This window comes from Coffea arabica, chromosome 5e (assembly GCF_036785885.1).
Source record: "Coffea arabica cultivar ET-39 chromosome 5e, Coffea Arabica ET-39 HiFi, whole genome shotgun sequence".
In the NCBI taxonomy this organism is placed as follows: domain Eukaryota; kingdom Viridiplantae; phylum Streptophyta; class Magnoliopsida; order Gentianales; family Rubiaceae; genus Coffea; species Coffea arabica.
Window position 1 is genome coordinate 50,071,304 of NC_092318.1, and position 22,755 is coordinate 50,094,058.

A 22,755-nucleotide genomic window follows, 5' to 3' on the forward strand; every position below is an offset into this window, starting at 1 on the left:
CGAGGTCTGGAAGTTGGTTTGGAAAATCAGTTTTAAATCTAGTTTGATAGACACTTCGAATAACCATGCATCTCGCAACTCGTGAACATCTATAAAGCCCAAGAAACAAGCTTTTATATATTCATTGGTGAAATAAATCTTGAAGACCTGAGATTTCCAATCTCAAACGATAGGAGTATGTTTTTGTATTTGGTGTGTTCGACCTGGACTTGGAGTATGATTTGCAAGATCAACATGTAAATGAAAAGCATGGTGCAGCAAAGAAGTTGAAATATTTTGCTTGAAATATTATCAGTTAAAAAAGTTGAAACAGAGAGAGTAGGGATGTTGCAGACTGCAGAGGAGTGGCGAGCAGATTTGGTAAGCCAGAGGGTGTTTTAGAAGGAAAAATAAAGAGGAAGAATGAACGCGGGACTCTTAACAATTTCGCTCTGTTATAGATTTAGCCCTTTTGTATATCATGTGGTATATCATATAGATGTGTATGGTAATGCACGCGATGGTTCAAGAAAAAAAAATCAAGTAACCTTATTTGGAATAAAATAAGGTTACTTAATATTAGCTAACTTTATTTGCATTGCCATTTTTATTTTCAAAAAGTTTTTATATTTACTGTAAACAAATTTTCTAATCACATTTTACCTTACACTTGTTACATTATTATGGTACATTTTTCCGTAAAAACTCTAAAAAATAGCAACCCAAATGGGCTAAGTTGTATTATATCTATCACATACATCATATGGTACATTCTTAATACTCCCTCCGTCCCACTTTGATAGTCTCATTTTTTTTTTCACACAGTTTAAGAAAAAGTAGTTAATTTTGTTGAAAAAATAAATTTAGATTGCTATTTTCCTAAAATACCCTCACATTAAATAGAGTACAACTTTATGAAAACTTGAATTGATGGTAAAAAAAGAATCAACTCTCATTAAATGGGGTAGGTTTATAGTAACAACAACTTACATTGAATAAGGGCATTAGGAAAATTAAAATACAACTACATTCTTCAATTGAAAAGTGGACTATAATTTGGGGACAGACGAAAAAGGAAAACGGGACTATCAAAGTGGGACGGAGAGAGTATAAGAAAAGTGACGTTGAGTACACAATTTCTCAATGTTTGCTAATAATATGTGGTTATTGCCTTATTGGGTCTAATGGACCATCAGACAATTTCCAAAACACGGGCTTTATCGCATATATATTAAGGGCTGATTTTGAGCAGGTCCAGATCAATGTATCCTTGGGCTTGGACAATCCAACAATAACCGAATCTCAAAGTCCAACAATGACCGTAACTATGGCCCACTGGTAACAGTAGAATGGTAAACGTGCTGGAAAGAGTTAGATGCTCCACTGTTCTTACCATTAGGCTTCTGTGCTTCGTGTTTGGAAGCCCTTTTCGAATCATTTAATATGATCTTGATGATCAACTACTTTTTTGTCCCAGAACCAATCGGTGGGCCTTTGATGCTAACATCTTTTATATCGGCAGCCATCATACCTTACAAAAAAATCTTTCGTACAACATAAAATTAATGGAAATGTTGGATTTGCAGCAATAATGTGAATGGAAATGTTGGATTTGCAGCAATAATGTGAAAATCTAGACTCGGGAGAATAGATATTATCTTCAGTTGGTTCATTGAATTGGGGCAAGCAAAGATTAGGATTTTAATTTAGGTTCAAAAGAAAAAAAATAATGAAAGAGGCAGATAACGAGAGTCATTAATCAGGTCACAATTTTATCTTAAGATATTTTCTTGGGAATAAAATGAGAAACTAGAAAGGAAAGAGGAAAACCCAAAGTTAAAAGAATTGAAAGGCTAAAAAAATTGTATTTTAGGAAAGTGATTTGAATATTTTTTAATTATTTAAGGAGAGGATAGATCTCTGCAATTCCTCTTTTTTAATTTCAATCATTAAGGTGAAGATTTTTGTGGGAAAGAGGAAGAATTAAATAAAGAAGAAAGAGAAAAAGAAATAAAAGAAAGGAAAATAAGGTAAATGAAAAGTCAAAATAATGCAAGGGCAATTTTGTCCTAAAGGGGGTTAAGTGAGCAAAATTAAAGGTTAGGGGGTAAACTGAGAAATGGGGTATTCTTTAAGGGGATAAAATGTGATTAACCCTTTAATTAAGTTCAAATGTTCTATTAATTACTATAGATTTCATAGAGTATCATACTTCACTTTTTAGACAAAAGAGGATATTAATAACCAGAAGTAGTAATAGTTATCTTACGGAACTCCTAATAACAGTCCCTAGCTGGCTTTAAAAGAATCCCACGTCAGGTTTCAAAAAAATAAAAAAAAAAGAATCCAATGTCATATTTGCAGAAAATAAAAATAAAATAGGAGTGTAGCCAGGAAGACTGATGTTCTAGTACCAATCAAGTTGCACATTGAAATGTCAAAAAGTGAACTGGGGCAAAAATACAGGTATAGAGGTCCACATAGTTAATGGGATGGTTGAATGATTGATTTAATTAGTCAAATCACGCCTTACTTTTTGTGGTGGGAATCGTGCCTTCAATACTGCGCATAGATCTTCAATCTTGATTGTACCATGTCCACCCGATGCAGTTTAATTTGTGGTGGCCAACCTCACTTGACTTTGAATGAAAAGTCTATTCAATTTCAATTTCATTTTCAATTTCATTTCGTTAGGGTAAATTATCTAGATGGCCATCAAATTTTTAAAATCATTAAATTTTGATTATTAAATTATTAAAAATTTAATTTTGATTACTGAACTATTTAAAATTTAGATTTTAGGTCATTTCGTTAGATTTAATCGTTAAACACGATAGATCTAAGTGCTCACACAAATCACGAGACTAAAGAAAGGGGAATAGTTAATGATTAAATCTGACGAAATGGTTTGAAATCTAAATTTTAAATAATTTATTGGTCAAAACCAGACTTTTAATAGTTTAGGGATAAAAAATCAAAGATGTCAAAAGTTTTGTGACTATCGGATAATTTGCTCCAAACATTATGATAAGCAGCTATGTTTTCAGACTCGGACCGGGACTCGACTCGGTCGAGATCAGGGGTCAGGGGTCAATGGGTTCGACCGGGGTCGATAGGAGGTCGACTCGGATGATGTCATATATATATATATATATATATACACCTGCAAATCAAATTTACAAAATATAACCAAAGAACCCAATCATCTAAATTTATATCCAATTCATCAAACAATTCACCAAATTCATCCAAATTCACAAAATTTATAAAATAGAAATCCCATACATGATTAATCCTTAACAAATAGCCATCCAAATAAGGTAACAAGTTGACTTTGATGCCGATCCTTCATTTGCTGGTGTGGATTGTGAATTGGTACCTTCCATTGTCCTACATTAGAAAGAACATTGAAAATATTAAATAATTTAAAAAATATCCTACAAATGAAAATCTACAGCAATTATTACACATGAAAATACATTGTAAAGTTAAAATTAACATAGTTATCATGATCTGTACAAAAAAAAAAAAAAGAATCCATATATGCACAGCCATCTTGTGACAAAAATCCCACTTCAAATAAAAGAATCCTAAGAGTTAGTAGCAAGCATGCTCAAACTGCCCTTGAGCATTATAAAGCATTCAAAGACAAACTTTCCTTTATAATCGACTCACACAATTTGTGGGAACAATAACCACATATAATACTATAAATACTACTAACAAATAGTGAAAAAGGTACATATAATACTAAAACAGTTATCAACGAAAGGAAAACTCTGGTCAGAAGAGGGATATCATGAAAGTAGGACCATCATTAATTGATGATAATGTAAAACAGAATACTTGGGATGAACAAAGTGGCCATGCATAAAGTCCTCGGCAGTAGAAGTGTAACAAAATTTTTCCTCTCTATGTGACTAAATCCCACATCCAAGATTGTTTTAAGGTATCAATTATCACTTGGACCCCCATGTGAAAGACGGAAAAAAAAAGTTTGTTGCCCAGATCCAGCTCAACGTATCACTATTACATAAATCTGTCCCCAATTCAAAAGTGGCAAGCAGGAATAATGCAGTTTCTGGAACCCACATAACAAAAATCTGTGCGTGGGCGTGATTTCTAGCATAACTGAACAAAGAAGTGCCTGTCAACATCTCAGAAAAGCGAAGCTCATAATGTTACCCTTGAGATCCCATCTTACTATGAAACTTCAACCAGAAGATTTCCAATTTGATTCATAGTGAAAAAAATACATATATTTACCTACCAAATCGAACATTTGAACCTCTAATCTCAAGTGCACAGACCCAATTGGAATTGCAAGAGTTTATAAAAAAACACTTTTAGTAAGACTCGTAGTTTTGCAACTGATGAATTTTCAGGAAGTAAACCTCTAACCATAGAAGAAAATGGAAAACTAGGGGGAGGCTACAATGTGCTATTGCAAACTGCATTGCCCAAGGAATTCCGGGCTTATGATTCAGCTCAAGAAACTATCAGCTCTCAAGGTTTTCAAGACTACATTTCCATGTGGATTCGCTTTGGAGATCCTTCACGTATATTCAAGGCTGCCGGTGATAGTATACAAGTTCAGGCATTGGGGTTTCATGGAAGGTCCTTTTAAAGGAAATTCCCCAACTAGAGAAATGGTTGAATTTTTTGGGATGGGCATTTTTGAGGTACCTGTGCTAATACCATATATCCAACTTCCAGTTTTGCTCTCTTTTTTTCTTCATCCAACTAATACTATCCTAATAATTGGACTTGTTCTCAAATTATGGTCCTGGAACAATTGAATGAGAACTCCAAGGTTGTGAAGGTGCAGTTCTTCTACGACCCTGGACAACTACTTGAAGGCCTTCTGAAGGAAAAACCATCAGATGAATATAAGATTAAGGCACTTTCTACCTGCCCATTTTTGCTACAGCAGAGTAACTTAGACAAATGAGCTTGAATCATTCCTGAAGTGCTTTTCTTTGAGTTTCAAGTCAGATCAGAGTAAAGTGCTTTTAAACTAAATATTATTAACGGCCAGAATACTGGGTAAATAATCAAACACTGAATTTAGTTCTCAAATAAGCATTAAATATTTAAATTAAGCTCAACAATTTTCACAAAATAACCACAATCAAGTAACGAAGTAATACATGCAGAGGATAAAAAGGTTAACAACAAACTTTTACACCAAAATAAAAGGAAATAGATTTATGAAAAGTGAAAAAGAAAAAAATGGAATCTGGGTCGGCAGTTGATGAACAAGGAGTACCCACCTCAAACCAGAAACTGTGTGTCTTTGCCTCAAGGCCCTCAACTGAACTAATTCACCAGCTGCCACTGAAGGTGGTCTCTCTTACTCAACAAGCCGCACGAATTTGCCCCTGAGTAGCGACTGCCGACTGAAGTAAAATGCATAAATTTCAGACGCTTTCCTTCACAGGCGCTTTCCAATTAACAGACACACATGTCCATTAATTGGAAAATCTCAATTGACAACGGTGAAGGCTTTTAGATTTAGGGTTATTGGATCTGAGAAGAAAGAAAGAAGACGACGGAAACAAAAGCAGAGGAGCTGACCCAAGCCAAGAGTTTTTTTAATTTCGTCGGTCAGTCAAAAATTTTGACTGAAAAAAAATCACCGAAAAAGGTTATAAAAAAAAAACCGGGGTTGATCAACTTATCCGGTTCACCGGTCAAACCCGGTTTATGACTGGGTTTGACCGAGTTTTTAATACCCGAGTTTCTTAACTAACTCGGACCGGATGCCTGGCCGGTTCCCGGTTCGACCGGTTCAACCGGGCGGTCCGGTCCGAGCCTGAAAACACAGATAAGCAGTTCCCTTTCCTGTCCTTGGAGTAAGATGTCAGAATTTATTAAGATGTCCTTGGAGTAGCTCAAAATATTAATAATGGTACTTTTATGGCACGTTGTTCTTTCGTTACATTTATTTTGCTGTACATTCGTATATTGGTAGGGAAAATAAAAAGAGGAAATGCATAACAAATTTTTACTCATTTTGTGTTGTTTTGAACTTAATTATAACACAGATTTTAGGAGAAGAATGGTTTAGATATTAAAAGTCTAGGACATCTCGAGGACAGTTTTCCAATACTATTATTGGGCTGTACGAACAAAGGGAGAGTATTTTCCACCGTTCTTCTGAAGCGCAATTTGTTTCCCTTTTTGATTTTATGTCCATATTTTATTGATAAGCTATAGCTTTGGAAAATTCCCTAATGCACACCCTATGCCTATACCTCAGAGAAACTGTACAAATGTATTACTGTATTTAGTTTGGACTGAGGAATTTGATGAAAGATTTAAAAAAATTCATCGAATCGCTGTTGTTGTTTAAATTATTTAAAAATCATTTGAATGTATAATAAATCAATTATCAAAATACATTTTAAACACTATAATAATTTGTGATTCACAAGTTCAAATGCATCTTAAATAGTTTAAACAATTAGAGCGATTTAAGATGATTTCAAATCTTTCATGAAATCTCTCAATCCAAATGAAGAGTAAGAGAGTTTGTTTGTTTTTTCTCATTATTTGAAAAAAAAATAGAATTTGTTTAGGGAAAATCATAAAAAAAAAGTGTTCTAAAATATAAGAAATCCAATTACAATCATGCTGTGGCGTTTTCAACCCCTTTTCTGGCGCCATTGAGTCGACTATATGAACGAGACAGGTTTTTTTCTGTTTTAAGTGCACGTAATGTTGGGATAAAGCGCCGAAGTATTAATGAGTATGGGACATAATCAACAGTTACATGGGATCCCGTAAAGCTGAAACCATTGCGCTTGAAAGATGCATATTTTTTTAACCCCCCTAGTAGATTTAAACTTCAGCAGAGTCTTGGAATCAATAAATACTATGGTTAATAAGAGAAGAAACAAAGATTTCATGCATATAATTTGGTCACTGACCTGATTAATTGGGCATTTTTTCTTTGTACTTTTAGCTCTTTCCGGCAACTGAACAACGTTGGTTGGTTCAAAACAAAAGCTAATATTCAGTTCTTGACAGTCATCTTCCACATGCATTTGAAGCGGTCATAGACTGCAAATATAGAATCATCCAATTAATGCTACTGCTACAAATCTTTATGCTAATGTTCAAGGTCTGACTGATGAAGTTTCCTCAACCTTAGCCAGCTTTAATTCTCAAACTGGGAGGTGGTAGCTTCTACGAAAGGAAAAAGCTCAGATTCTTTGATAAAGAAAGTGAAATGGGCAGATAATTAAGAGAAATACAAGAAGACATGCGGCCTTCAATGCTACACCACAGAGTACAAAGGAGCAATCTAGTTAAGAATAGTTCGCTGCAATTTTTGTAGCAAAATTAGAAATTGTTCACGTATAAGATCTGGTCCGATTTTAGACACCTTTCTCATGAAAAAGTAGGATAGATAGAGAATATGAATGTCTGATTTCATTTAATTTATGATTTATGTTGTTAATTATTCAAGATTTTGAAATATATATATATATATGTGTGTGTCTCTATACATATGTATACATGCATATATGTGTGTACTTATGTATGTATGGTGGAATTCAACAAATATTAAGATTGAAATATTTGAAATGAAGTCAATTTTGTGCAAATTTTATTCTAATCTAACATCTAAATATTGATTATATATAAAAACTTAAAAAATAAACAAATATTTCATTATGACTTGTATAACAGATAGTGACATCATAATTTTTTTCCTAACTATTTTGAGTGGAAGGGTATTCTGATAAATTTAAGAAAAAAGTACTTTTATTCATGGTGTACCTGTATCATTAACATTGATGAAAGTCTATATAAAAGTTGCCCTACAAAAAATCAAATTTCAAGCCAAAGTCCTATCAAACTAAATAATCAAATTACAAATCAAATAACATGGCACGACAACTTGTAGATTATATGTTGTTGTTAAGATTTAAATCTAAAAATTTAACTAATTTCCAATATATTCCGAGTAGAAATCACTTTCATTTTGGACATTGTTTGGATACTCTAGGTAGGGGGTATTGCCATGACGCTAGCCAAATACAGTACCAGGCTTCTACTACTAGGTTTCTGCCTCAATGTCAACAACCGACCCAATTGATGCCTCCCCAATAGTATGGATCCCACCATTCCATGTCCCCTGTGTCAACAGCCATTACAAAAATGCAACAAGACATAGGGCCCTGGATGCGACACAACAACCAGCGTACAAAAGAGCAAATTAACAATGGTACTATATATTCACGCTTAAGATGAATTCGATTTTTAATTGCCAACCTTCTCGTGAATAGAAAATCGTATAACCCTAAAAACCCAACAATTTATAAACCTTAAAGCTTGGTTTCATCAATCAACCAGTTAGATATGATAGGTTTTCACCTTAATCTGATCAAGCTAACAAGCTCAAGTCCACTATATAAAGCATAGGTTGAGGCAGCACAGCATGCACAATACACACGGCATAACTTTCTCAATATCTAGGTCATGGCTTCTCTGACCATGCCAACTCTCTCCTCCAACCTTGCCTATTCCTCCTCTATAGCACATTTCATCTCACTTGCAAAACCCACTCACCCAAATCGCAAAACAGGCCCAAAACTTACATGCAATTCCACAAAAGGTGACCAAAACTCCAGTGATCATGACACTGCAGGCTCCAAAAATGGAGAAACTTCTTTACTGAAGCTTGATAGAAGAAATGTGCTACTTGGCATTGGAGGAGGGCTCTATGGTGCCTCCACTTTTGGTGGCAATCCATCAGCCTTTGCAGCACCACTATCTCCAACATTCACAGACTGTCACGATGCCACTGACCCCGACAACAAAGAAATCGACTGTTGTCCACCCTCGGCCACGGCCGCGGATATCACACTGATTTTGTTCCTACTGCTCCTTCTGTCATCGCCACTAGACCTGCGGCGCAACTAGTCGACTCGACTTATTTGAAAAAGTACAAGACGGCCATAGAGAAAATGAGGAGTCTAAGTTCGGATGATCCACGTAGTTTCACTGCACAAGCAAATGTGCATTGTGCATATTGTAACGGTGGATACTATCAAGATGGCTATGCAGATTCTAAACTTCTATTGGATGTTCACTTCTCATGGCTCTTCTTTCCCTTTCACAGATGGTACTTGTATTTCTTCGAGAAGATATGCCAAAACATGGTCGATGACGATACTTTTGCACTTCCCTTTTGGAACTGGGATAATCCACCTGGGATGTTTCTGCCAGCCATTTTCAAAGACTCCTCATCCCCACTCTATGATAGCTTACGCAATCCCTCTCACCTAAATACAGTTCTTGATCTGTCCTATGAAGGCACTGATTCAACGGATAGTCCTATAACAGTGATAAGAAACAATCTCTACCTCATGTACAAGCAAATGGTTACTCAGTCCACAACTCCATTGAGTTTCTTCGGAAAAGCGTTTCGTGCTGGTGAAACATCTGATCCAGGAGAGGGTTCAATTGAAACTAGTCCTCATACGAATGTGCACCGTTGGACTGGCGACCCTAATGAATCTCATGGCGAGGACATGGGCTCCTTCTACTCAGCGGGAAGAGACCCAGTCTTTTATTCTCATCCTGCCAACGTTGATAGAATGTGTTTGATAATTGGCTACAACAATGTTAACACTATCTGCTTGAGTCGTGCGTAGCACTGTCCTAAGAAACTATTTCATGAAATTGAAATGTTTCCCCAGGATTAAACAAGCCTTCTTCTATTTATTGCGAACAAGAAAGATAAACTTTCTTCTTGTTGCAAACTAGAAGGACCAGAACTAGCAAATTAAAACCAGCAGATATATATATAAAAAAAAGGATGAGAACAAAATTATCAGGAAGATATCAATTAACAAAAAATAAAAGAGAGAGAGAGAGAGATAGAGCAGCTATCAAAAGATATTAACTGAAGCTGCTGGGGTGATTTTCTGAGGAAGGAATGGATCCTATTTATAGACTTCAGAATGGGGTGCAACCCTTCTCACTTCCGATGTGGGACAAAGACTGCAACTCTTCTCACTTCTCAATATGGGACAAAGAAAGCAATACTTCTCATTTTTCGATGTGGGACAAAGAATATTTTGAAATACTATATATTTTACAACAATCTCCTTCCTATTTCAAAAAAATTCTTTGGATAAAAGAATAATGTTAAAGGTAATCTGCTGGATTTGGTTGAAATGTAATTAGTTTGGTGTCTTTTGGACTATGAACCAAACATAGATTGATAAAACATGATCTACAAAACTATTGGTGAAATATAAATTTCTATGAACCAATAACTCTTGATGTATGACAGAGATTTTATCAATCACATTGCAACTCATAATTTGCTGTTAACGCGATTTTGCGCTTTTAGGCCGTGCGCCTGCCTGGTTATTTCATGAGAGCTCTAAAGATTTGACCAATGAATCTTATAGGAGCGGCCCCACTCCACTCTCATATAGGTGAATTCATCAAGTGTATATTGCTTTAACTACACCTCCCTAATGGGATATGAATTCATTAAGAGTTTTAACTCATTCTCACAATTACTCAAAGCACTTATCTCTAGAGGGACTTAAATTTGAAGTGCTTTACTATCAATATTGACTTGTTATTACCCGTATGAACCTACTTCATGGGATCACCAATCACATAGGTTGGGTTACCGTCTCTATTGACAACTTGTTGGTCGAAGTCCCATTTCTTTCGTAGTTTGAAGAATCAATTTTCTTCCTACGGGTTTAGTCAGAGGATCGGCCAAATTCAACTCTGACTTTACATAATCAATGGAAATAATTCCATCTCTAAGCAGCTGCTTTACGACATCATGTCTCAATCTCATGTGTCGACTTTTACAATTATATGATTTATTTTTAGCTATGGCAATCGCTGCTTGACAGTCACAATGTATGGACACAGGAGGCAACAAATCCTTAGTTGAAGGAATATTAGCTAAGAAATTTCTCAACCACTCGGCCTCAGTCCCTGTCAGTTCCAGAGCTACAAACTCTGACTCCATTGTTGACCTAGCAATGATTGTCTGTCTAGCTGATTTCCATGCTATTGCACCACCACCAAGGGTGAACACATAACCACTAGTGGATTTCGTATTATTTGAATCAGAGATCCAATTAGCATCACTGTAACCCTCTAATACAGTGGGAAATCCACTATACAGGATACCAAAATTCATGGTACCTCTCAAATATTTCATTAGTCTGACTAATGCAAACCAATGCTCACGGTTGGGATTATGAGTATATCTACTCAGTCGACATACAGCATAAGCTATACAGGTCTAGTGAAATTCATCAGATGCATCAGACTCCCAATAATCTGAGCATATTTAGACTGAGCAATTGGGTCACCATTATTTTTCTTTAATTGAGTGTTAGCATCATAAGGAGTACTCACAGGTGTCACATCATAATTTTCAAACTTCCTAAGAAGTCTCTCTGTATAATGTTCTTGTGACAACATTATACCATCACCTTTCCTTATGATTTTAACACCCAATATTATTTTGGCTTCACCCAAATCTTTCATATCAAAATTAGAAGACAAAAAATATTTAGTACTATTTACAATATCTAGACTAGTACCAAATATAAGCATGTCATCCACATATAAACTGATTATCACATATTGATCATTTATAATTTTGACATATACACATTTATCCACTTCTACAGACGAAAATCCATCTTTCATCAATACTTGATCAAATTTCTCATGCCATTGTTTAGGAGCTTGTTTTAGGCCATAAAGAGATTTAACTAGTTTACAAACCTTATTTTCTTGTCCAGATACAATACATCCCTCAGGTTGAAACATATAAATTTTTTCTTCTAAATCACCATTTAAAAAGGCTGTTTTGACATCCATTTGATGAATAACAAGTTTATGGATAGAAGCTAAAGCAAATAAAACTCGAATAGACGCAATTCTAGTTACTGGTGCAAATGTATCAAAATAATCAATATTTTGTTTTTGAGAAAATCCTTTTGCTACTAAACGAGCTTTGTACTTTTCTATAGAGCCATCAGAGTTATATTTTCTTTTAAAAATCCATTTGCAACCAATAGGTTTTGCACCAGGAGGTAAGTCTACCAAAATCCAAGTTTTATTTGACAAGATAGAATCAATTTCAGATTTAATTGCTTCTTTCCAAAATTTACACTCAGGAGAAGAAATAGCATCGGAGTATGTTAAAGGATCATTATCAACAAGAAAGGTTTGGAATTCATTTCCAAATGAAAATTCTTTTCTTGGCCTTTTGCTCCTTCTTAATTCCTCAATTGGAATAATTTCCTTATTTATTTCAACAGGTGCATGAGAAATTTTACTAGACAGTGGAAAAATATGTTCAAAAAATTCAGCATTCTTTGTCTCAATAATTGTATTACAATCAAGTATATCACTTCTTAACACAAGAAATCTATATGCAGCACTATGTTCAGCATATCCAATAAACATACAATCAGAAGTTTTAGAACCTATTTTCCTTTTCTTAGGTTCAGGCAACAAGACTTTAGCAAGACACCCCCAAACTTTTAAATATTTCAAATTTGGTTTATAATTTTTCCATAACTCATAAGGTGTTTTGCCAGTCTTTTTATGTGGGATTCTATTTTGTAAGTGACATGCAGATAATATAGTTTCTCCCCATAAATTATCTGGAGCATGAGAACTAATTAACATAGAGTTCATCATTTCTTTTAACGTTCTATTTTTCCTTTCAGCTACTCCATTAGATTCTGGTGAATAAGGTAGAGTTATTTCATGTATTATGCCTTCATGTTCACAAAGGTTATCTAAAGTTAAATATTCTCCACCCCTATCTGATCTAATTCTTTTTATCCTTTTATTAAGTTGATTTTCTACTTCAGACTTATAGGATAAAAAGGCATTATAAGTATCATCTTTATTTCTAAGTAAATAAACTTTGGTATATCTAGAATAGTCATCTATAAATGTGACATAATACCTTTTCCCACCTCTAGTCATTGTTTGTTTTAAATCACCTAAATCAGTATGAATTAAATTTAATAATTCAGTTTCTCTATGGACAGTTATACAACTTTTCTTTGTTATTTTAGCTTCTGCACATATTTCACATTTGTCCATATTATCATTAATACCATAAATTAGGCCACATGATTGCATTTTCTTTATATAACTAATATTAACATGTCCTAATCTAGCATGCCATAAAGAAATGAAATCAACAATATAAGCAGAAGAATATGCATTTTTATTGATCACATTGGAAATGTTAAGTACAAAAAGTCCCTGGTTACAATAGTCTTTCCCTACAAACACATTATTTATTGTCATTACAATCTTTTCAGATTCGAATGACACTTTCACCCCAACTTTTCCAAGCAAAGCCACAGAAACAAGATTTGCCCGAATATTTGGAACTTGCAGCACATCATTAAGAGCCAAAGTATTTCCTGAAGTGAGTTTCAATAGTACTTTGCCCTTACCCAGAACTTTAGTAGTTCGTGAGTCTGCAAGGTAGACTATTTTTTCATCATCCCCTATTGAAGTATAGGAGGAAAACGCTTCTCGATTTGCACATATGTGCCGAGTAGCCCCAGAGTCTACCACCCATTCTTTAACATTAGCTGCAATGTTCACTTGAGAGATGACTGCAGCAATTATTTCATCTCCTTCGGTTAAATTAACCTTAGGAGGATTACCATTTGCTTTGTCAACTTTATTGTATCTATACAGGGCAACATAATGTTCTGATTTTCTACAATAATGGCAATTGCCTTTCTTTTTCTTAAAGTTGGGAATATTAGGCTTGTAATTGGAATTTTTTAGTCTATTATACTGGGACTTATTGGCTTGCATATAGCTACAATACACGTCAAATAATTCATTTAAGAGTGTTTGTAAAATAGTATGCCTACATACCTTATTGGCATATTGCCACGATTCTTGTATTTTGACATCTGTGGTTGAAGCAGGTTGGGACTCCGTTAGTGCATAGACCACTCCATGGATGTCGAGTCGTGAGTGTACTCGTTCTTGCCACCTTTTGAAATTTTCATTGGCGAAAATTTCAATTTTGGATACATCTGGAAAGGGTTTGGCGAATGGTAGTGCCACTGCAACAGTTGCTGATGAAGGCTGCGGGGTGCTAACATTGTCAGATGTCCTAGTTTCTTAGATTGTTGGATAATTGGCTACAACAATGTTAACACTATCTGCTTGAGTCGTGCGTAGCACTGTCCTAAGAAACTATTTCATGAAATTGAAATGTTTCCCCAGGATTAAACAAGCCTTCTTCTATTTATTGCGAACAAGAAAGACAAACTTTCTTCTTGTTGCAAACTAGAAGGACCAGAACTAGCAAATTAAAACCAGCAGATATATATATAAAAAAAAGGATGAGAACAAAATTATCAGGAAGATATCAATTAACAAAAAATAAAAGAGAGAGAGAGAGAGAGATAGAGCAGCTATCAAAAGATATTAACTGAAGCTGCTGGGGTGATTTTCTGAGGAAGGAATGGATCCTATTTATAGACTTCAGAATGGGGTGCAACCCTTCTCACTTCCGATGTGGGACAAAGACTGCAACTCTTCTCACTTCTCAATGTGGGACAAAGAAAGCAATACTTCTCATTTTTCGATGTGGGACAAAGAATATTTTGAAATACTATATATTTTACAACAGAATGTGGTCTCTTTGGAACTCTTTAGGAGGCCAGAACTTCACTGATTCAGACTGGTTAAACTCCAGTTTCTATTTCTACAACGAACAGGCAAAGCCTGTAAAGGTTTACGTGAAAGACTGTTTGGACACCTCAGTTCTTGGATACACTTATCAAACTGTGGATATCCCCTGGCTGAATAGTAAGCCAAGCCCGCGTAGGACGGCTATCGCATTACCAACAGCTCCTACTCCAAGTCAAGTGTTTCCAACGACCCTGGAGAAAGCTATAACTGTTCTGGTGAAAAGGCCAAAGAAGAAGAGGACCAAGAAGGAGAAGCAGAGGGCAGAGGAAGTTCTGGAGATATCTGGGATCCAGTACAATATTGGAGAGTTTGTCAAGTTTGATGTGTACATCAATGAAGATACTCCGGACGAGAGCGGGCCGGAGAAGACTGAGCTTGTGGGGAGCTTCATCAACGTGCCTCATGGACATTCCATGATTTCTACTACTACTAAGAGTTTTGCTATATCTGAAGTTTTGCAGGAATTGGGAGCTGATGAGTTTGAGAGCGTCTTGGTTACTTTGGTCCCCAAGAGTAGCACTGTTACCATCTCCGGAGTCATTGAGTCAAGATCAAGTATGATAACAGCAAGGTGTCTGCATGAGATTTTAAAAAAAAAAAATTTAATGGTGTGCTTCATAAATGTGGGTCTTGCATGCTGTTTTTTGTTTCAGATGTTGTGATTTCTGTGTCCTCCCTCAACCAATTAGGGCCTTGAATCTACCTTTATTTCCTTTTGATATGGTTCGGAAAGCTATCTTATCTTACCGGATCATGCATGAGGAGTACTGTGATGTGTCTACCTAAATAAACCTGCATGGGGATTGTGAATTGTGATATACCTGTCTAAATAAACCCCGAAAGGCAGTGAGGGAAAGAAAAGAAGAATGCAGTATTTGCACCCTTCTTTTTTGTGTTGTTAAATGCTATGTGAACCTGTTTCATGATGTGAGATTACATTATTGGGTTAGTAGAGGCTTTGATTTGATTTAAAACGGTTTTCTTTGAGAATCTATTGCGTATTTACGATGTTAATTAATAGGGTTTACACGTCTTGAACATTCTTTTTGTCTGCCCAATCAATTATTTAATTACAAATGCGGCTGTTTTTAAGTTCATGTTAGGATTTGTGGAATGACAAATTGATAATCCCAGGCGAAAAGGCTACTTCTAATCTTGGAGGTCATGTTGCTATTCCAAAGATTGAGGTTACGAGAAAATAAATTAAGGAGGTTGGGAGGTGTAATAGATTAAATGCTTGCACAACCAACACAAGTACCTCGGCAACATTTATTAGCTAATGATTGACCATACATTTTCACAACTCTGTAATATCATATCGGCTTTCCTACATTCACCAGTTGCAGCTCAACTAAGAATCAAGCCAAAAAAGAAGCGTGTTTTGGATCTTAAAATATCATTTCTCATCATTGTAGAATTTAATTTCTTTAGATTCCTTCAACCAAAAAAGCAAAAGAAGAAGAAGAAGAAAAAAGCTATGATTACTTTCCCAGAAAGGCGTTCAAGATGACTTATTTTGCTCTTTCAGCAAGAAACAATCACGACTTGTCGTACTAACCATCAGGGTAATTCTTAAATTCTTAAAAGGAGTACTTTTTAATGAATTATTGCGTTGTATCATTAGTTTTAATGATTTGTACCATTACTACTAGAATCTATAGAAGATCTAAATTTGGAATGGAAAGCCCGGATACCGATTGGGTTGAGCCCCCGCATTGGGTGTGTTTGGATAGGTTTTATTTGTAAAAAAATTTATTTGTTTGCATCACAAATATATTTTTTAACACATTTTTTTTTGCTTTTTCGATTACCTTCTAACCTTACATACATCATTTCAAGAAAAAAAATGCTACAATAATTACTTTAAATAATATTTTAAATAATCTTTTATTCAAATTCGCACAGCTCCGTATGGATTATGTATTTTTTGGGGTATTTTTCAAAACTTTTTCTGTAGTGGTGGATATGCCAAATTTTGCTATAGATGGTTATGTATTTTTGGAAGTGTTTCTAAGAATGTATTTTCAGGTATTTTTAGAATTTAAATTTTTTTGACGTATGTTTCAAAAATTAAACACCATCACCCACCACCACAACCTACCTTTGCCACCACCCCTTACCCACCACCACTACCTACCTTTGCCACCACCCCTCGCCCCCTCCTTCCTCCTTCTCTCTCCTCCCTTTCCTCCCTTCGCCTCATTCCTCCTCTGATCGCGATCAATTGGGGGAAGGGAGGGCATAGGAGAGGCTGGGCAAGAGAAGAGAGCGAGGAGGAGGAGGAGGAGGAGGAGGAAGGAGGGGATGGGAGGGAAGGAAAGAGAGGAGGAGAAAAGAAGTGAGGAGAGAGGAAGAAGAATGGAGGCGAGGGGTAGTTGGTGATGTTGGTAGGTGGAAAAAGAAAATGTGGTTGGGTTTATTTTTTATTTTTTTGTAAGATATATTTTAGATTGTGTGTGTTTTTGAAGTTATTTTTAGAATTGCTATTGCATACTCCAAATGCAAAAATAGTTTTTGAAAAACTTTCCAAATCCATGTAAACCCAATAAACTTGCAGCGGCTACTAAGAATGCCCAGATACTAATTCAACCTACGAAAGCCCCGATTATTCTAATTAAATAGCGAGTCCATCTGTATTAGTTACACCAGGTAAAGGTCTTAGCCAGTTTTTCATTTTACTTTTTAGTAACAGGTCTTAGCCAGGTTAAATGAGTAGTCTTGACACAACATTGAAGAAATAGCTAGATATGAAGTACATCTTCCTTTTCTTTTTTTAAAGCATAAATGAGATCAAGTGTATGATGTAGTCAATCAAATTCAAACATGAACTTGCCAAGAAAATGAAATAACAAAATATCAAAGTATTAAGAGGTGCTTTTCATTTTTAAAATATCATATTTAAAATGTTTGGAAAGCTACAAATCATTCCCAAATCCAATGCCAAAAATGGGTTCAAATAATAAATCTTAGATTTAGAGTTTTTAGACTAAATCATATTTCTCCCCTGAAGTCTTCCGTCCATTCACGTCAAGCTTTTCATTTAACTTATTTCTCTGTTTCCTGCTTCCAAATGACAGATCCAAGCAAGTAAACTATATATTCGTGCAACAAATTAACACATGGCAATTCGGAAATTTTACCTGCTTGTTCTGGACACAGAGAAAACATCCTCCAACTTTAGAATGGATGAGGAATTGAGAGAATTTGAGGAGGACAGACGATCACGAAAATGTGTTGGTGACTTTGGTCCAAAGAGAGGTGCTGTGACCATAATACAGAGTCTCATACTAAAATAGAAAACCATCTGCTGTTACATTTTACAGCATATTGGAAATGGAAAGAAAGTTGCAAGAAATTTTGAACCTCGACAGAAAATTCGAAAGAAAAGAAAGAACCAAAAATCCGAATTTAAGAGCAAGGTGAGTTTCAATAGCACCAACGGTTACAGCACCACTCTCTAGTTTCTGCACCAAAGACACCAACACACTTTGATAATCTTCAAATGAATCATTCTCATCCTTTCTCCTTTCGAAAAGATACTTGTTCTTCCCTAAGAGCCCGCATTCGAATTAGCACTAATCGGTACAAACTTGGCATGTCCGTATAATTAAGTAGGCTTGTTGATCCTTGGGGCCTTTTATCTTTCAATTGTTTGTACTACTTGGTTGTACTACGCTACTAAACAGACTGAAAACTCACAAGAAAGAAAATAGATAATTGGTACTACACACGTCTCATGCAGTTTGTACTTCGTACTAGAATGCTTGTTGGTACTACACATTTGATTCTTGGAAGGCCATAGGTTAGACATTTCATACATCTTTTTAATTGTTCATAAAATTTTTTAACCTTTTTAATCTATTTTTTAAGTGTATCTAGGTAGCTTGCATTGCATGTGTAAGCTGAGAAGATATCCTCTCCTCAGCCTGCAGGACTTCACCTATGCCTTTTCTTATCAATCTCCTTTTTTTTTATTTCACAAAATTCCTTAAATTTACAGCACAGCATTCTATAGAACAAAACCGCAGCTCTACTATCCAACTACAAGATTAATACTACTATTTATATTCAAACACAAGATTATTACTTATTAAAAGAACAACATCAAACTATATAAAAGCGGGAGTTGGAGAATGAACAGTGCCATTTTGGTTGAGCAGTTATCACGTAATTTTCAGCAACTTTGATGGCTTTTGTATTTGTTGGTTTTGTCGGCTTTTCGGCAACTCCATTTGCATCAGTCTTTGGCAGTTCCTTATGTCATTAGAATTAGCCTTAGTAATCCTTCATTTTTCGCTAATGCCATTTCCGATTTCTGCCTTACTCAGGAGACCGAAAGACGCATATTATAGTTGTGTGGTCTCTTTGTAATTTATTTGTTCTTTGTTCCTCTTTGTTTGCATCATTTTTGCCTATTGTGATCCGCAGAGACAGGCCATCTTAGCTATTCTTGAGTATTAGTTTAGCCTTAGGTTTGTCTTATTTTTCAGTTATGCCATCCCTTTTTTCCTTCGTTCAAGCTGCATGCTATAATTGCTTGATTGTTTGGTAATTTTGTTGTCTTCTGACCCTATTTTTTGTTGACTCATTGTTCCTTTTTGTGGAAAATTGCCATTTTGACTTTGAGTAATCTACTGTTTTGTGCCCCGCATGGATGGTACAGCGGTAGCACCTCTCAATGGTGACCGCAAGGTCTCGAGTTCGAGTTTCTGCTCTGCTAGATTCCTCCGCGCACTTATCGTACTAGGGTCGGGTTGGGGCGCCAGGCCTGGGCCGCAGGGGATTAGTCGGGTCCCGTAAGAATTGACCCAGAATTTCCACATTTTCCTTCCTCTTAATCATGATGCTTGTTAAATTTTTCCCATTTTTACTTTTATTCATGCTTATTTATATTCTTTTATTTTACTAAATATCATATGCCTTTTATATTCTTTGTTGCCTACATTCTTTACATCTAACTATACAATCAATATATTTATGTGATTTAATGTTATTATATACCCTTTTATTTAGGCTCTTTAAGTTGGAATGTTGAATTTAGTGATATTTTTTACTTTTAAACAAAATTTAAAAGTTAGTCTTGTATTTTTAGTAGAAAGTTAATTTTGTGGTTAATTATTTGCTTATGAAGTATTCTGTAAATGCACAATTATTGAAGAAACAATTAATAAATTATTGTTGGCTTAAAATGAAATAAAATTGTTAAGTGTTCTGTAAAGACACAATTATTGAGGAAATAATTAATAAATTATTATTGGCATTAGTTGTGAGAACCCGTATTTTTCCCATTTTCTAGGTTTTATTATTTTTCATGACTTGTTTTCTGCATTTTCGTGAGTAGGAAAAATTTCTAGATAATTTTAAGGAGCAGATATAATTTTTAGATGTTTTTTCTAGTATCAAATAGTTTTTGAGAAATTAAAAGCGTATACCGGACGTGGGACCCACGAGTGCGAAAAGTTCGAAAAAATTCGGCTAATTAGGTTAAGTTTTGAATATTGGAATTAATTTACCGGGTGCTAAGAGATAATTAGAGGAGGCTAAGTGGATTGGTATAAGAATGACAAATTAGGTAAGTATTTAATAAAATGTGACAAGTGTCATCATTTGAGTGGTTTATCTTTAAGACCACTATTCATGGTCTTATCATTTGACTTAAATAAACAAAAAATGACCAAAAATCCTCCATAAGTGGCCGGCTCTCTCTTTCTCTCTCTCTTACTCTAAGCACAAGGAAGAAAACTCTTCAAGCTTGCTCCAAATCATCAAAACCAACCATTGAAACTTGCAATTTCTCCATAAAACCTCTTCAATTAGTGTTTGTGAGTTGTTGTGTGAAGTTATTTGGAAAGTTAAGGTGACCAATTGCTCTCTCTCTCTTGTTTTTAAGGTGAGTTGTGAAGAACCACCCTCCTACCTTAATTGATGCTTAAATCATGATTAGTGGTAGTATGAGATGCAATATTATGGATTATTTCTTGATTTGTGGTTGAAGTGATGAAGTTTTATTATTTTTGGGGATTGTTCTGTTTTGATATAAGCATGATTGTGTGGCTATCTATGATGATTGGAAATGGTATATAATGACTCTAGGAAGTGGAAAAAGTGGGTAATTACAACCAATTTCTATTTTGGAAGAAATTTTGAAAAGTTAGGGTTTATGAAGGAACATTCTGCCCGAATTTATAGCTCCTAGTTAGAGGTCGAATTGGCCTTGGTTTAAAACATGAAAGTTGTAGGGAATGACATTTTAGAGGTGCCTACAAAATTTCAGGTTAATCGGAGTAGCGTAGAATGAGAAAAGTCAAAATTACTATTGCTGTTCTGGTTTTACCCGAATGTAAGAATTGCGCCTGTAATTGGTTGTTTTGGCTGGAATTGCTTCCGAATTGGTTGTTGAGGCCTTCTGATGAAATTTAGCCCTGTTTCTTAGCTTTCAGCTGGTTTTGGAATTTCTGGATTTGAACTTGGAGAGCCTGAGTTATGATGTTTCCGCTAGAATGCGTTTTGTGAATCTGTTTTTATGGTTTTGATGTAGTATCTTGCATTTTTGACCTATTTGCACTCAAAACTGGGTTGAGTGACCTTTTGTGATGTTGTAACCCTATCTGTTAGCTTCGAATCGGTGTATCGTACATCTTCATCCGATAATCGTAGTGAAATTGATGCCATTACCGCAAAACGAGGTCAAAAATTATTTTTTTTCAGGGCCAAAGCTAATTGCCTTTCCAAATTTTCTATTTTCCTCTATTTTTTGTGTATGTTTAGGGAACCCTATTTTGGTAGTATGTAGAATTGGTTTATGACTTATAATCGAGTCTTATTGTATTTATTTGAATAGTTTAGGGCTTGACTTTTATATCCGGTCATTTTCTAACTAAATTTTGTACTTGAATGCCATTAAACCTAGTGAACGGCTTTTGGGAATGAGATTATTTTTGTACGAGATGTTGGGACTGATTTGAGGACATAATGAAGCCATGATTGCTGGAAAATAGGTAAAAACAAGGAATATGTTGCCGAAATTTTTCTTGGAGGCTAGTTGGATTTACTTGTGATTTGAACGAAGGGCTTTTGGGTTGTTTGAGTCTAGGTCTTCATGTTACCTTTTCGTTACCAAAAAATTATGTTTTGCACCCTTACTTTAGTAATTATTTGGCGAGGCATACGACTGGTAGTCGAGTCTCACATGTGCATTATGTATACTCGATTTTGAAAGTGGAACCTTCAATTGTTTTTCTTGGATTATTTTAGGGTTTCTTGGTGATTAAAACTCTCTTTTGGGAGGTATCTGCACTAACCCTGGTGAGTGTACTACTCACTTGTGTGTTACTATATGGCTTTGAATGTAAATTGCTTGAAGTTAATTGAATGTGACTTGATTGAACTGAAAGTGTACTTTATCACTCTCACTTATATGCCTTATATCATTGTTGTCATGTTATTGGAATGTTACATGAAATGTTACATGAAATGAAAGTACTTGACTTGGTATCGATTGGACGAGTATCCAACGACTACAAATGTTATCATTGAGCTCAACCCCATTGGTAGTTGATTGAATCGAGCCGGCGAGGGTTTGGTCGTGCCAATTAATGAACATTGGGTAAAGTTATATGGAATCTTGTAGTATGCGAGACTTTCGATTCCGGTATACTCGAGTAATACCAAAGTGCAAGTGTTTGGATTTCGGCCCCGGTAGGGGGATGTTAGGTGGAAGGAGTGGAAGTAAAGTGGAGTCTACGGTTGGTTACTTTTGAACATTGACGGAGAGTCAATGACGTCCGATCAAGAAATGCAAACGAGGAAAGGGCTCTTGAGAGACATCCGTATCCTTTTATCACCATATTTGACGTGTGCCTTTGCTTATTTTTACTATATCGAATGAAAGCTTGATGCTTATATGCACTTGGTTGCGTAAGTGATAGTATCTCACTGGGCAATTAGCTCACACCGTTCCTTTTGTTTTCCTTACAGGAATATGACTCTTTTTGGAATGAATCTTGATAGATGGTTGCCGAATGA

The 22,755-nt window shown here is 35.4% G+C and overlaps 1 protein-coding gene and 1 long non-coding RNA gene across 2 annotated transcripts; one reads left to right on the top strand and one right to left on the bottom strand.

The window, feature by feature from the left end:
• Positions 1–3,165: 3,165 nt before the first annotated feature.
• Positions 3,166–5,511, bottom strand: LOC113724416 (uncharacterized). Its single transcript, XR_003457159.2, has 2 exons — positions 5,253–5,511; positions 3,166–3,369 (listed from the first exon to the last, which is right to left on the bottom strand). It is a non-coding gene; the product is annotated as an uncharacterized lncRNA (long non-coding RNA).
• Positions 5,512–8,063: 2,552 nt separating this feature from the next.
• On the top strand, positions 8,064–15,516 carry LOC140007095 (polyphenol oxidase I, chloroplastic-like). The gene is made up of 5 exons (XM_072049807.1): positions 8,064–8,191; positions 8,813–9,639; positions 10,897–11,057; positions 14,499–15,301; positions 15,384–15,516. Exons 1-5 carry the CDS (start codon positions 8,064–8,066, stop codon positions 15,514–15,516), a joined length of 2,052 nt encoding a protein of 683 aa, XP_071905908.1.
• Positions 15,517–22,755: the final 7,239 nt, after the last annotated feature.